Source organism: Leptonychotes weddellii, chromosome 1 (genome assembly GCF_054177405.1).
Source record: "Leptonychotes weddellii isolate Sample4059 chromosome 1, ASM5417740v2, whole genome shotgun sequence".
NCBI classification, from domain to species: Eukaryota; Metazoa; Chordata; class Mammalia; order Carnivora; family Phocidae; genus Leptonychotes; species Leptonychotes weddellii.
Window position 1 is genome coordinate 22,616,776 of NC_138369.1, and position 15,039 is coordinate 22,631,814.

A 15,039-nucleotide genomic window follows, 5' to 3' on the forward strand; every position below is an offset into this window, starting at 1 on the left:
TTAAGGAGTGCACTTGTTCTGATGAGCACCAAGTGTTCTATGGAAGTGTTGAATCACTGTGTTGTACACCTGAAACTAATATTACATTATCCGTAAACTAACTGGAATTTAACAACTTAAGAAAAAATTTTTAAAAAAATAAAACCAAAATAAGATACTACCTCATACCCACCACAATGGCTGTCTTCCTGGGTATATGCCTAAGAAACATGAAAATATGATCACACACAGAGCTCAACATGAATATTCTTAGTACCATTATTTAGATTGGCCAAACCTGGAGACAAACTACAATTCCATCAACTCCATTGGTGAATGGATAAGCAAAATGTGCTATATCCATATATTACAATACTGTTCTGCAATTAAAAAGTAATGATACAGGCTACAATATGGATGAATGTCAAAAACATTGTGCTCAATAAAAAACGTCACATGCAAAATTTATATTTTATATTCCATTTATATGAAATATCTGGAGAAGGCAAATGTTTCCAGACCCAAACCAGATTCATGGTAGCCTGGGGATGGGGATGAGAGTGGGGATTGACTGCAGACAGGTATGTGGGATCTATTTGGATGATGGGAATGTTTGACAACCAAATTCTGGTGATGGTTGCATAACTCTTTAAAATACTAAAAATGTACACTAAACTTGGTGAATTTTATGGCACATAAATTGTACCTCAATACAGCTGTTTTTAAAAAGGGGATCAAATGACATTCAGAGAAAGATTCAAAGAGCACCAGTTATTGATGTAAAGCAATACATGTGAAATGTGCATTGTAATGAATGCTAATTATAAAAAGAGGTCTACCTTGTGTTTTAATAAGTATATGAAAGCATCTTAAGTTCAGAATTCTGAATTTTTCTATAAAGGACAAAAGAATCCTCAATGAATTTAAACTTCAGCAGAAGGGACCCAGGAAAAATTGATGGAATAAAATTCCCTGTGGTGATTATGAAGCATAGGAGTGAATACATAAGGGAGGCCTTCTGCATGGCGCCATCTTCTGTATGACTTTAAATTTCAGTGCACAGCCATATTAACTATATACCCAAACATCACTGCACACATTTAAATATACTATTTTGCAAACTCACTCTTTTCTTGTAATTTATACTTGGAGTTATTTGGTAGCATCACTGAAGGTGTGCATTCAAATTCAGTCATTTTTAGGTCATGATAAGAAAAATGAATATCATTTTGGCTTTAAGAACAAATAATTCTAATAAATGAATCTAATCATCAGAAGCCTGACATCAGTTTTGCAAGTTCATTCTAACCTGAAGTGAATATTCCGTGGTTGTAAATGATTGTACATACGGAAGAAAAGTGAATAGGTAATCTAAATAGACAAGTTTATCTACACTATTGGATGGTTGCTACCATTTACTCAACTACTCGCTGAGGTTGCTATTGTTAAAAAAAAAATTGTCAATCAAAGATGAAGATATAAAAGCAAATTGGAAATTGAATTGGAAAGTAATTTTACTTTCAAATGGTTTGCAAATGTAGATGTTAAATTTGGAATAAATGTCATTAATGACCATAGCTGAGAGAGTTACACACCTGCTGATCACTAGAATTATAATAAATGAGGTTGATTTTCCTGTTGACTACCCCATTTTTTTCTCAACATGATCTCATTACTTTTTCTATCACATTGCTGACCCTTAGCTATGAATGCTCACTTACAGATATAAAAAATGTATTAACTCATATATGGTTTTTTTAATAAAAAAGTATCTAAATTTAAGAGAAGCAATGCCAGTGTTGTTTGTCTTTTTCTGCTTTGTTAGGTCACAGGAGGTTTTAGATGGTGAAAATCAAGCCTGTATTACAACTGAAGAGCTGTTTTACAAGCAGCCTTCCTTACAGCAACTAAATTGTCCCCAAAAAAGCACATGAGCACATGAGCATAATGAAGCTTTTAAGTAGGCACACATAGGCATTTATATTCTCTATCTCTCATGAATGACTAATTTTAATTTTTTTTAAGTAGCAATTCAGCTTGCTTTCAGAACCATTTAAGCTTAACACATGATTTTGTTTTCCCTCCAAAACCAACTATTCTTGATTATGAGATAGGGAAGGTTTGCATATTTATTTTTGCAAAGACAGTAGAATAAGTTCTCATCACCATATGAGTGGCTTAGTCTTAATACCTCTGTCCTAAACTGGGCACATGAGCATTTAGAAATTCTTCCAGAGATCAGAGCCATGATGGTTAGATTTAACTGAGAACTATCTTGTGTAGACCAAAACCTGACCTCCACAAGGGCAAAGTCAGGCCATGTACCCATTGTGTGGTTCTTATCAGGCCTTACAGCCCTGGGGGGTGGGGCGCTACCTTTCTTAATAAATATTTTAGTTAGTAGAAAATTAAAGGCTAAAAATACACAGCCACCCAAGATAATGGTTAGTACTTAGGTAGTTTTCTGTATGCCTGGCATTGTTCTAAGCATTTTTCTTATATTCACTTATGTATGCAGTCCTCACAACAATCCTATGAGTACTATTATTTTCTACATTTTATTAATAAAGAAATTGAGGTACAAAAGGTTAAGATGCCCAGTGTCACATAACTAAGAAATGGTGAAGCCAGAATTTGAACACAGAAAATATGGCTTTAAAATTCTTGCTCTTAACCATTACAGCTTATTTCCACACTTGTTGATAATGATTAGCCTAAAATACAATTTGGGGCACCTGGGTGGCTCAGTCAGTTAAGCATCCAACTCTTGATTTCGGCTCAGGACATGATCTTGGGGTCATGAGATTGAGCCCTGTGTCAGGCTCTGCACTCAGTGTGGAGTCTGCTTGAGATTCTCTCTCTTCCTCTGCCTCTGCTCATGCTCTCTCTCTCTCTTTCTCTAAAATAAATAAAAATCTTTAAAATAGTAACAATCACTAAAAAAAAAGTAGTAGTACTCAAAAACTACAGTCAACTCAAGACAACACTGATGATGAATTTGTAATAAATTATCCTTCCCCCAAACTGCAGAAATCCATCTCTTGTGTTTGTGCATGTACATACTGGGAACTTCTACAAATTACCAAACATTTCAGGGCAGTTAGATTTCTTTGTGGAATTTAGAATGAGAGACTTCTTGAAACTCTAAAATGGGCTTTGGAATACCAAATTCTAGTAACGTTTTTAAACTCAATTAGAATGTTACTAGCAAGTGGTAAAGCTGAAATATATAGGACCACATGTTAGTCACCCATGAAAACAAAGGAAAAGATTTGCATCAGATTATGGCCTATAAAGTGGGCTATAGTTACTGACCTAGAACACCAAAGGGGAATGAAAGAAATTCAGTAATAGAGGTTGAAAAACATGCTGTGGTAAGTAAAAAAAAAAAAAAAAAAAGATGTAATTATTTTTAATTTGGAGATCTGAGGTGTTTTCCAGGAAGAGGTAGCATTTCAACCCAAACTGTGATGGCCGAATATAATTTCAGTTGGCCGAATGAGAGAAGGGACTTTCCAAGGGAAATGTATAAGCAAAGGCATGGAAATACAAAAGGATGGAGTATGTTTAAGTAGCAAACATGCTGGTATTGTCATTGTGGCAGCCCACTCCAGTGTTCCATGTCACATCCTCTGGGTCCACCTCTGATATAAGCTGCGACTGCAGTCGGTGGTTTGGAGCAAGATTGCTTGGATAGCATCCCATATCAAGTGCCATCCAGGACCTTCTTAGATGCTGTGGGAGCCTACTACTCTACCCACAGACAGGCATAGCTTGGAAATACTAGCGTGGTAAGGCCCCCTGAGGGAACCCTTAACCACTGGGGGTTAGAAGTTAGTGGATAGAGGCTCCCACCTCCTACTTCTCAAGTGGACAATTCTGGAGGCATTCTGTACATGTCTCCATGGATGTTCTGGTGGAATGGAGCCCCTGTAGTCTACAGCAGTGTTGTTGACAGTGCATTCTTATCTTAGCTTTTCCTCTTTTGTTGTCTTACTCTCCCTCTTCTTCATTCCTGCATTATGGAATCTCTTGTCCAATAAAACACTTGTACCTGTGTCCTTTTCTCAGCCTCTGCTTTTGAAGATGTGCTTCCTAAAGAAGCTGCACAGCACAGCCAGGTGTATGAGATTGTGCAAAGGCTTTGATTGTCAAACAGACTCACAAGAATCAGAGATCTTAGCCAGTACTAATGTTCACATGAAGCAGAAAGAGATCTGGAACAACCATTGCAGCTCTCTAGTTCTTTCTAAATGCACTTTGGCCCAGATTTAACAGAGACTTCTCTAAGCAATATTTGAGAGAACAACACCTGAGACTATTGTTCACGCAAAGGAAGCTCTTACACTTTTAGCTTATGTGACATTTTCCAAGGAACCATGCCCCATAAGTGCATGGATTCCAAGTTTGTTAACCGTAAGCAATCTTAGAGAGATTGGGTGCATCCTGCAAAAACAAAACAAAACAAAAAACCCATTTATTAAGGACTTTCCCTCTAATAAACACCACTGATGTATTTGTCAGAGGTTAGTCATGTTTACAAGGAGCTTTGGCTGGTTACTTTTCTCCTGGAATGAATGCCCTTTAGTAAAGGGGTTGAATGGATTGTAGGCCAGTTACTCACTTCTTCCTTCCTAGTAAGCATGAAACCCTTCAAAAACACTAAGCCATACACTGCCATCCTTTGGAATTGTCAGATAGACTTGTAAATAATGTACCTTTAGTCCTCTTGCTTTATCTTTTTAGATAGATTACTGGCTCTGCCACATACTAGCTCTGAGACCATGAACAAATGGCTTAATGTCTCTGAGCCTCTCACTACATTGGTAAGATGTGATTATTAATTTCTATTTCAAAAAAATTGTTGGGAGGAATAAATGAGATAACATTGGTGAAATTGAGTGGAGATTCTGGCATATGGTAGGGATTTAGATGTTGCTCTTCCGTTTTTCATCCTTTTCTCTTAAGTATAGCCTTAATATCTGCCCCATCGAGCTCTTCTTGATATCTCATGTTAACCTGGCCTTATTCTGCAATTTCACTCCTTGCTGATGTTCTCACCTGGTGTCTCTGCAACCCCCTGGTTTCAGTCTTGCACTCCTTATTATATGAAGTCTGACAAAAGCAGAGGGTACATTGAGGAATGTGGTGAAAAGTGATAATGGAGTAGTGACCAAGAGTCAGATTTTGGAGGTCCTTGAATAACAAGATAAGGAACCTTGGGCTTTATTCCTTAGGCTATAGAATGCCAAAGAAATTGGAGCCAAGGGAAGATATTCAGTCCCCATGGCTGGTCCACATGAAGAATGGACTGAGAGTCCATGTGTGGAGGCAGAGTCCAAATGTGGAGGCAGAGAGACTAGTGTATTCAAACCAACAGATGACTAAGCATTGTGGCTATAGAAAACCAAAGAAGAAACAGACATGAAACTACTAGAAGGGAGGGTGACTGTGACAGGATCTGACAGCTAATTGGAATAGTGAAGCCCAAATGTTCAAAACAGGGAACAATCAGTGATTCACGGAGGTCCTCACTAATAACAGAGGATTATGAGGCCTATGGTGGGAAAGTGAAGTGATCTTTAATAACTGAGAGGATTGTAACTATATGAGGCCTATGGTGGGACAGTAAAGTGACCTTAAAGAACATAGAAATAAAGAAAGCAAGATTAGCCTATGAGCTTATAATTGTAAGATAATAGTTCCTGGATCAGAGAGGTTTTTTTTTGTTTGTTTGTTTTTTACAAATTTTTAAAGGAAGATTTTGCCAATGGAAACACATGAAGACAAACATGGGCTCTGTCCATCCAAACACAGTGAAAGATAGGAGTCTTAGCTACCAGATATTAAATATTTTGTTAAATAGGAGCAAAAATTATTCTACTATGGTTGTGTTTAGTCACTATCTACCCAAAAGAAAGTCAGCATGTGGTTAAGAATGTAGGTACTAGGATCATTTAGATCTGAGTTTAAATCTGGATTCTGCTAGATGTGTAACTTTGGGAACTAAAGCTTCAGTTTCCTCATCTGTTAAGTAGAGATAATAATAGTAGGCATCTTGTAAGGTTTATGGGAGCATTAAGTGAAGTAATGCATATAGAATACTTAATACAGTGTTGGCATATAGAAAATGTTCAATAAGTAATTAATATTTAATAATAATATTACTACCTTTCCTTTGGGGAATGCATACATCTAGTACTGAAGCATAAGTCACTTGTTCTGATTATATGACAAAAAAAAAAAAAAACCTTCTGATGCTTGATAGATCTTTTTTCTTTAGATAAATTGCCACATTCTAGTAGAGTACACTCATCTTGCTAGCTTTGGATCATCCTTTCAGGAGGCTTTATATGGGTCATGGTTGTAAGACACATGTTTGTGACCTATTGGGTAATTGGATCCAGACTGGAATCCAGAATTGAGTGGGAAATGGTTTTAAAAGAGTGAGAAGGGGAGAAGAGAAAGGGTACATGATTTTCATCAGATGAACAAGTATTGTATTGAAAGTGTTTCACTGTGGTTCTGTGAGGATGGACACCAAGGCACTCTTGTCACTGCTAGCACAGCATGTGGCAAATAGTGGCCATTTGGCATAAACGAATTAAAGAACTTCAGCCTGTTATGGTAGTGACCATACAGTCATATCACTGAAATGGCAGTGGATTTTAAAGAGACAAGTTTTAACACTCTGCTACTTACTAGCTGTATTTCCATAGACTAGTAGCTTCCTTAGTTTCTGGAGTCTAGTTTCCCCATCTACAAAATAGAGAATGAATACACTGCCTTCAATGAAGGATTTTTGTGAAACTTAATAAGATAATGTCTATGAAATGTGCTAAAAACAGCTACTGAAGACTGGTTATTTTTTCCTCCCACACTGAAGTATGATTTCTACGTATCAGCTACTTCCATAACTCTAGTACCTTGTGTTGTGCCACTAAAGCATTGACTGAATGCTAGTTAAATGAATTAATGATATCAGGAAGAAAATTTGAATAGGAGATCTTGAAGTTGGAATAGATATGTTGGCTATCATAGTGGAATAGGTTTAGTTTTAATTTAATTTTGCTCTCTGGGTAGATAAAGTTACCCAGAATGGTAGCAGAAGAAAATTCTGATCTAGGTGCCAGAACTGCCCAGAAAAAATGAAAGAATACCCTAAAGATAAATAGATGATAGGTCAGTATGGAGTAGACTTGGGGAAAGTAGTTTTTAATTTTTTTAAGTTTTAAAATAATAAAATGCAAGTGCATGTAGACCATTCACCAGTCATATGCTGAATCATACAATGTCTTATTACATTTTTTTAGAAAGGAAACTTTATAAAGTATGTTCTCTGACCACAATGGGATGAAATTAAAAATTAATAGCAATGCAATATATAGAAAAGACTGTACTGTTTGGAAATTAAATAGCACACATCTAAGTAGTCCAAGATTCAAAGAAGAAATCATAATGGGGAATTAGAAAATATTTCAAACTGAATGAAAATTTTAATACAACATACCAGAATTTGTGGGAGGCAGCTAACATAACACTTAGAGGAAAGCTTATAAGTTTTAAATATTTGTATGAGAAAAAAGAAAAGTTTAAAATTAAGTATCTAACTTTCCATCCTAAGAAGCTGGGGGGCGGGGGGCGAAGAACAAATTAAACCCAAAGTAACTAAAAGGAAAGAAATAAAAATAGAACCAATAATCAATAAAATTGAAACAAAGAATAGAGAAATTTTACAAAGCCAAGAGCTGTTTCTTTAAAAAGATAAAACTTAATAAACCAAAGCAGATTGATTAATATAAAGAGAAAAATCACAAGTTACCAATGTCAGGAATGAGAGAAGGAATAGGACTACAGATCCTACTGATGTTAAAATGCTAATAAAGGGAATAATATGAACAACTTTATGGCAGTAAAGTCACAATTGTTTATCAAAACTAAAACAACAAAAATTAGAAATCTGAATACCTACTAACCTATTAAATTGAATGTATAACCAAAATCTTCCCACAAAGAAAACTTCAGACTTAGATTAATTCTATTAACATTTAAACTAGCACCATTTTAAACAAATTTTCAGACAACAGGGAGGAAACACTTCCCAAATCATTTTGTGGGATTAGCTTAACTCTGTTATCAAAACCTGACATAGATATTATGAGAAAATTACAAACCAATGTCCCTCATGAACATGGATGTAAAAATCTTCAACAAAATGCAAGCATAATTGAAATTTATACCAACAGTACAAGGTTGATTTCACATTTGAAAATCAGTATAATTCAAAATATGGACAGAATAAAGGAGAAGAACAATAGAATCTGAATCGATGCAGAAAAAAGGCATTGACAAAATTCCACACCCTTTCATAACTTAAAAAAAAAGAAAAAAAAGACTTAAAAAACTAGAAATAGAAGAGAACATATTAAATCTGATAAAGGAAACCTATATCATCACACTTAATAGAAACATAGTGAATATTTTTCCCCTGTGATCAGGAACAAGGCAGGGTTTTGTGTGCTTATCACTTCAATTTACTGTATGCTGGAGGTGCTAGCCAGTGCAGTAATGCAAGAAAAAGAAATAAAAGGTATAAAGATTGCAAAAAGCAGAAGTAAAAGTCTTTATTCACTGAAGACATGATTTTATATATAAAATCCTCAAGAATCGGGCGCCTGGGTGGCTCAGTTGGTTAAGCGACTGCCTTCGGCTCAGGTCATGATCCTGGAGTCCCTGGATCGAGTCCCGCATCGGGCTCCCTGCTCAGCAGGGAGCCTGCTTCTCCCTCTGACCCTCCCCCCTCTCATGTGCTCTCTGTCTCTCTCATTCTCTCTGTCTCAAATAAATAAATAAAAAATCTTTAAAAAAAAAAATCCTCAAGAATCTACAAAACAATTACTAAAACTAATGTGTGAATTAAACAAGGTCACAGAAAGAATTATATACAAAAATCAGTGGAATTTCTATATACTAGTAGCATTTGGCTGGTGAATTTTTAAAATTCGTTTTCAATCATGTCAAAAAACAAAATACTTAGGAATAAACTTAACAAAAGATGTGCAAGATTTCTAAAATGAAAACTACAAAACATTGTGAAAGAAATTAAACAAGGCCTAAATAAATGCAGAAGGGGGCGCCTGGGTGGCTCAGTTGGTTAAGCGACTGCCTTCGGCTCAGGTCATGATCCTGGAGTCCCGGGATCGAGTCCCACATCAGGCTCCCTGCTCAGCAGGGGGTCTGCTTCTCCCTCTGCCCTCTTCCCTCTCGTGCTCTCTGTCTCTCATTCTCTCTCTCTCAAATAAATAAATAAAATCTTTAAAAAAAAATAAAAAAATAAAAATAAATGCAGAAGATATATCATGTAAGTGGATAGGGTGACTCAGTATTGTGCTCCCCAAATTGATCTGTAGATTCAACACAATCCAAAAACTCCCAACAACATTTTTATAGGAAATGATAAGTGGATCCTAAAATCTATGGAAAATAAGGGCCAGACAAACCTGAACAAAATCAAGTTGAAGAGTTTGTCTAGTTTCAAGACATACTACAAATCCACAATGACTGAAGCAGTTGACATTGGTGGAAGAATGGATAAATGAAACAAATGGATCAATGGAAAGCCCAGAAATAGATCCACACACTCATATATTCAATTGATTTTTTTTTTTATAATTTTTTTTTAAAGATTTATTTATTTATTTGAGAGAGCGAGAATGAGAGAGAGTACATGAGAGGGGATAGGGTCAGAGGATGAAGCAGACTCCCTGCCGAGCAGGGAGCCCGATGCGGGACTCGATCCCGGGACTCTGGGATCATGACCTGAGCCGAAGGCAGTTGCTTAACCAACTGAGCCACTCAGGCGCCCAAAAAAAAAAAAAAAAAAGTGGTCAATGTCATTATTCATAAGACAAATGCAAATAAAATCGCAATGATATCCATTCATACCAACTAGAATTGGCTAACATTAAAGTCTGATAGTACCGGGGAGCCTGGGTGGCTCAGTCAATTAAGCATCAAACTCAGTTTCAGCTCAGGTCATGGTCTCAGGGTCATGAGATCAAGCCCTGCATAGGGCTCCATACTCAGCACAGATTCTGTTTGGGATTCTCTCTCTTCCTCTCCCTCTGCCCCTCCCCCTCCATGCTTGCTCCTCTCTCTTTCTCTCTCTCTCTTTCTCCAAAACAAAAAACAAAACAAAACAAAACTTAAAGCCTGATAGTACCAAAAGTTGGTGAGAATATGGAACCATTGCAACCATTTTGGAGAATTATTTCTATAAAGTTATACCCATATAATCCCATTCCTAGTTATCAAGAGAATGAAAATACTTGTCCACAAGAAGACTCTATGAGCATATTCAGACAGGTTTTATTTATGAGAAACCAATACTGGAAACAAATGCCCATCAACAACAGAGTGGATAGATAAATTGTATAGCCATGCAAGACTCAGTTAAAGAAAGGAACTACTGGTGCGTGCCACAACATGGATGACTCTCAAGAATGTTGTGTTAAGTGAAAGAAGCCAGTCACAAGAGTATATGCTACACCATTTCATTTATAAGAATTTCAGGAACAGACAAAACTTACCCATGATAATAGATATTAGGAGTGAGGATTGACTAGAAGGGGCCAGAAAAGAACTTTCTAGGGTGATGGAAATGTTCTATATTTTGTTTGGAGTGGTGATTACATCAGTGTATACATTTATCAAAGCAAATGAGATTGTACTCTAAAATCCACATTTCAGTTATACATATTTTACCCCAGTAAAGAAATAAAAGAGGGGCGCCTGGATGGCTCAGTCATTAAGCATCTGCCTTTGGCTCAGGTCATGATCCCGGGGTCCTGGGATCAAGCTCCACATTGGGCTCCCTGCTCGGCAGGAAGCCTGCTTCTCCCTCTCCCACTCCCCTGCTTGTGTTCCCTCTCTCGCTGTGTCTCTCTGTCAAATAAATAAAATCTTAAAAAAAAAGAAATAAAAGAGACTGTAACTATTTGTTTTTAAAAGATATCCATTCATATGCAAGGTAGAATGTTGACTCTCTAATAGCTTCCTTTTGTGAACAATAAATTTATAAACCTTGGCTAAAAACTCTGCATGATTTGGCTCTTGCTTACCCTTTCTACTTCATGTCCCTTTTTTACCTACCAGGTCCTACCTAACCCTGCTGACTTTACTGTCCAGAGTAGGTCATTTCTTGATATTTTCTAGTTCAGTCTTTTCTTTGTCATCTTAATTGATTTAAGATAATTTGCATTTATTTTGTCTCTTTCTCCATTTTTACCTTGTTTGTTTCACCATCATGTTCCCTAGTGTATTCCCAGGATATTTCCTGGCTCAGTGAGTATTTGTTGAATATGTGAATGAATGAATGAATGAATGTTCCTGTCGTTTTATATGTTGATAAAGTGGTAGTCTACTCAAACATTCCTCTGTTTGGAATTACCAATTCGAATACAAATGACATAGTCTTATCTCTGTAAGCAAAACAAACCTTTAATAAAACAGTGTCTCAAATGAGTTTTTGGTTGATGCAACCAAACTTTTTGTATAATGCAAGGGAAGTTTTTCATCCTTTTCCCTTTCCAAAATCCCTACATAGTCTTTCCTTCTATTCCCTAACCAGAGTGTCTTACACAAGAGACCTAATAACATGACAATGCTTTCTTTGATCCTGTACCCTATTGGTAAAATGTTTGAGCACACTAACCACATAGGTACATTCATTTATTTCAAAAACAGTAATATGTTGCTGTACTGCTATATAATGAAACATGCACAAAAAATAACATTTTAAAAGGACAGGATGAAAGATAGTTCTAACATTTTCCTCTGTACTAAAGCGGAGGATTGTGTACCACCCCACCTCCACTTGTGCTCATCCCACTTTGCAGACAGTGCCTTGGGGCAAAAATTATACTACATTTTCTTATACATCTAAATATAAAACTATGGTGGACTTAACCCTTTTGCATCTTACCCTTACCTCTGACTCTGGATTGAAAGGATTTATTGCTTTTTAAATGAAGTTATGGTGGGGCGCCTGGGTGGCTCAGTCGTTAAGCGTCTGCCTTCGGCTCAGGTCATGATCCCGGGGTCCTAGGATCGAGCCCCACATCGGGCTCCCTGCTCTCCAGGAAGCGTGCTTCTCCCTCTCCCGCTCCCCCTGCTTGTGTTCCCTCTCTTACTGTGTATCTCTCTGTCAAATAAATAAATATCTTTTAAATACATACATACATGAAGTTATGGTATTTTTTAGTGCAGGTAGAGTAGAATTTTTAGGCCTGGGACACACTCTGAAATCATCTCGTCTAATTTTTACTGTACTTAATTTTAACATTGTTCAATAATAGTTTTTCTACAGAATATGTATTTTAGAAGGAAGAAATAGTGAGAATAGAAAAGTAGGAAGGGGAGATAAGAAAGAGGTATAGAAAAAGCTATGTTGACTTTTAAAATAGTTAAATATTGGTAACAGTTCATTTGAATGAAATGTTGTCACCTTGGGGGATTACCAACTATAGAAAATTAGCAGTTCGTACATCTAGATAAAGTGCTAAAAATGGCAGAAACATCACTATTCTCTGATAAAAAGACAGTCTTTAATGAGCATCAACTCTACCATATAGCAGCCTGAGACAGGTTTGGAGATTTTAAGCCTGCTGTGTTACCTGTGAGACCTAAAGGAAGCAGAACATAAAAATGAGCCTCTATCAATTTGAAGCAAACCTAATCTTTGTGATCATGGCTATGGTCTAAATCTATTAAAGATGTTCAAATTCAGTGTCCTTGGTATCACTGTGACTTGACCTGAATAGTGAGCAATAAACTTGTGTATTATAATTCTGGTTTGAAGATATGTGCTTAGGAAGTGAAACCGACAGTCAGTGTTTTATGTCTGTCTCTAAGCAGACTAAGAGCCTATATAAAATGACAGGTGCATTTTTAGGGAAAGAAACCCATAATGTTTTCCTATTTAGTAGGTGACAGTATGTCCCAAGATAACACAAGCTTAAGGGGCCAGAACAAGCATGGTTATTAAAGGCTAGCAGTTTCTCAGTTCATACAAATTGAATTTTTTTGTAGGCTAGAAGATTGTAGAAATCTAGTGTAGAGTACTGAAATAAATTAGCATATTAAGTGAATTTATACATTCAGGCTTGTGAGCACTTTGAATTTAAGGAAGAAATTTTATTACTTCTTGAGAGAAAAAAGGCAATTCTTAAATTCTGTGTTTGATCTCCCTATTACAAAGGGCCTATGTGATAAATTATATCATTTTGATGATTATCCAAAGTAGTAGATATTATATTGATGGGAATCTTTCTCTCTTCTTTCTTTTTTCAGAATTACTGATTTAGGGAACATTAAAAGAAGATTATATTTATCAACGGTCCATAAGGAACTGTCCTCAACTCCTCTTCATGCAAAAATCCCACTCTTCATGATCAAGCGCAAAATTGTAAGTGTCACATGAATGTTGCTTAAAATATTAAATTCAATTCAGCAAATATTAATTATGGGCCTACTCTGTGTATAAAGCACTTTGTTAAGTACCATGGTCATATAAAAATGAATAAAATTCATACTCTTCCTTTCTCTTCCATGAAAGAGCTTAAAATCTACTAGGTGGGAGAATATAATTATTTGAACATCTAGAATATCACTAAAACTGTGGTGGGAAGCACAGTAGAGAGAGAAGGTCTACCAGTACTATGAAAGGGAAAGAAATCCATTTGACTACAGGATGAGGAAAGGCTGCTTGAAAAAGACTACATTTAGTTCGGCCTTTGAAGGACTGTAAGATTTCAACAGGTAGAGATAGGAAGCCAAGCATTCCAAGCAGAAGTAACAACATGAACAGAAGCATGAAGGCTGGAAATTGGTATGTATTTGGAGAAAAAAGAGTGATTAATCATTGTTGCCAGATTTTTTTTTAATAGCCTTAAGGAAACATCAATCCTACAATACAACAGTCAGGTATAGGTTGGGAGATTTTAGGCCTATTGTGTAACCTCTAAGACCTAAAGCAGCAATAAGGTATGAGTAGATAAGCAATAAGCTACAGGCCAAGAAGTTTGTTCCTGATATGACTGACTAATCTTTCTCAAATTTTAATTACTTCAGTACTACTCTCATGATTTTACCATGTTTTTGTACAACTTGTTCTAATATGTACTTAATACTTTACTTTAAATCAGCTTGCCTCTTTGGGGGCTTAAATACATTTATTTTAAAAGAAGTCTTTAACCACTTCCTCAAATACACAGACACCAATGTAAGGAAGGATCATGAAAAGTCAGGTAAATATGACACCACCAAAGGAAACTAATAAAGCTTTAATAACTGATCCTAAGGAGATGCAGATCTGTGACTTGTCAGACAAAGAATTCAGAATAGTCTTCTTAAAGAAGTTTAGTGACCTACAAGAACTTACAACGAGACAACTAAATAAACTTAGGAAGACAAGCCATGAATAGCACAAGATGTTTGACAAAGGAATGGAAACCATCAAAAATAAACAGAAAAATACAGTAACTGAACTGAAGAATTCAGTGAAGAGCTTCAAAAGCAGATTGAACCATGCAGAAAAAAGAATCAGTGACCTAGAAGACAAGAAAATTGAAATTATCCTGTTGGGAGTAAAAAAGAAAAAGGAATGACAAAGAGTGAAGAAAGCCTATGGAAATTATGAGACACAAGGAAAATAAACAATATTCACATTATGAGAATTCCAGAAGAGAAAGAGAAAGGGACAGAAAGTATATTTAAAGCAATAATGGCTAAAAACTCCCCAAACCTGGGGAGAGAAATAGATATTCAGGTCCAAGAGGCCCAAGGGACACCAAATAGGACTACACAAACATATTATGATTAAATCGTCAGAAGTCAAAGAAAGAATTTTAAAAGCAACAAGAGAAAAGAGAGGTTAAAAGTTACAAGGGAACTCCCATAAAGCTATGGGCAGATTTCTCAATAGAAACTTTTCAGGCCAGAAGAGATTGTGATGGCATATTCCAAATATTGGAAAAAAATTAAAAACCAACAAAGAATACT

General features: G+C 36.2%; 1 protein-coding gene across 2 annotated transcripts in view; it reads left to right on the forward strand.

Moving 5' to 3' along the window:
* The window catches only part of LOC145721592 (protein CFAP20DC-like), a 69,014-nt gene extending 54,918 nt beyond the window's left edge, over window positions 1-14,096 (forward strand). The window contains exon 5 of one of the 2 annotated variants that reach the window (XM_081820123.1): window positions 4,726-4,973. In XM_081820123.1, coding sequence (XP_081676249.1) covers window positions 4,726-4,729 — 4 coding nt within the window. In that variant the 3' untranslated portion in view covers window positions 4,730-4,973. Of the gene's footprint in view, window positions 1-4,725; window positions 4,974-13,329 lie in introns of those variants that run through there. The other variant, XM_081820100.1, reaches the window with a different exon arrangement.
* The last annotated feature ends 943 nt before the right edge of the window (window positions 14,097-15,039 follow it).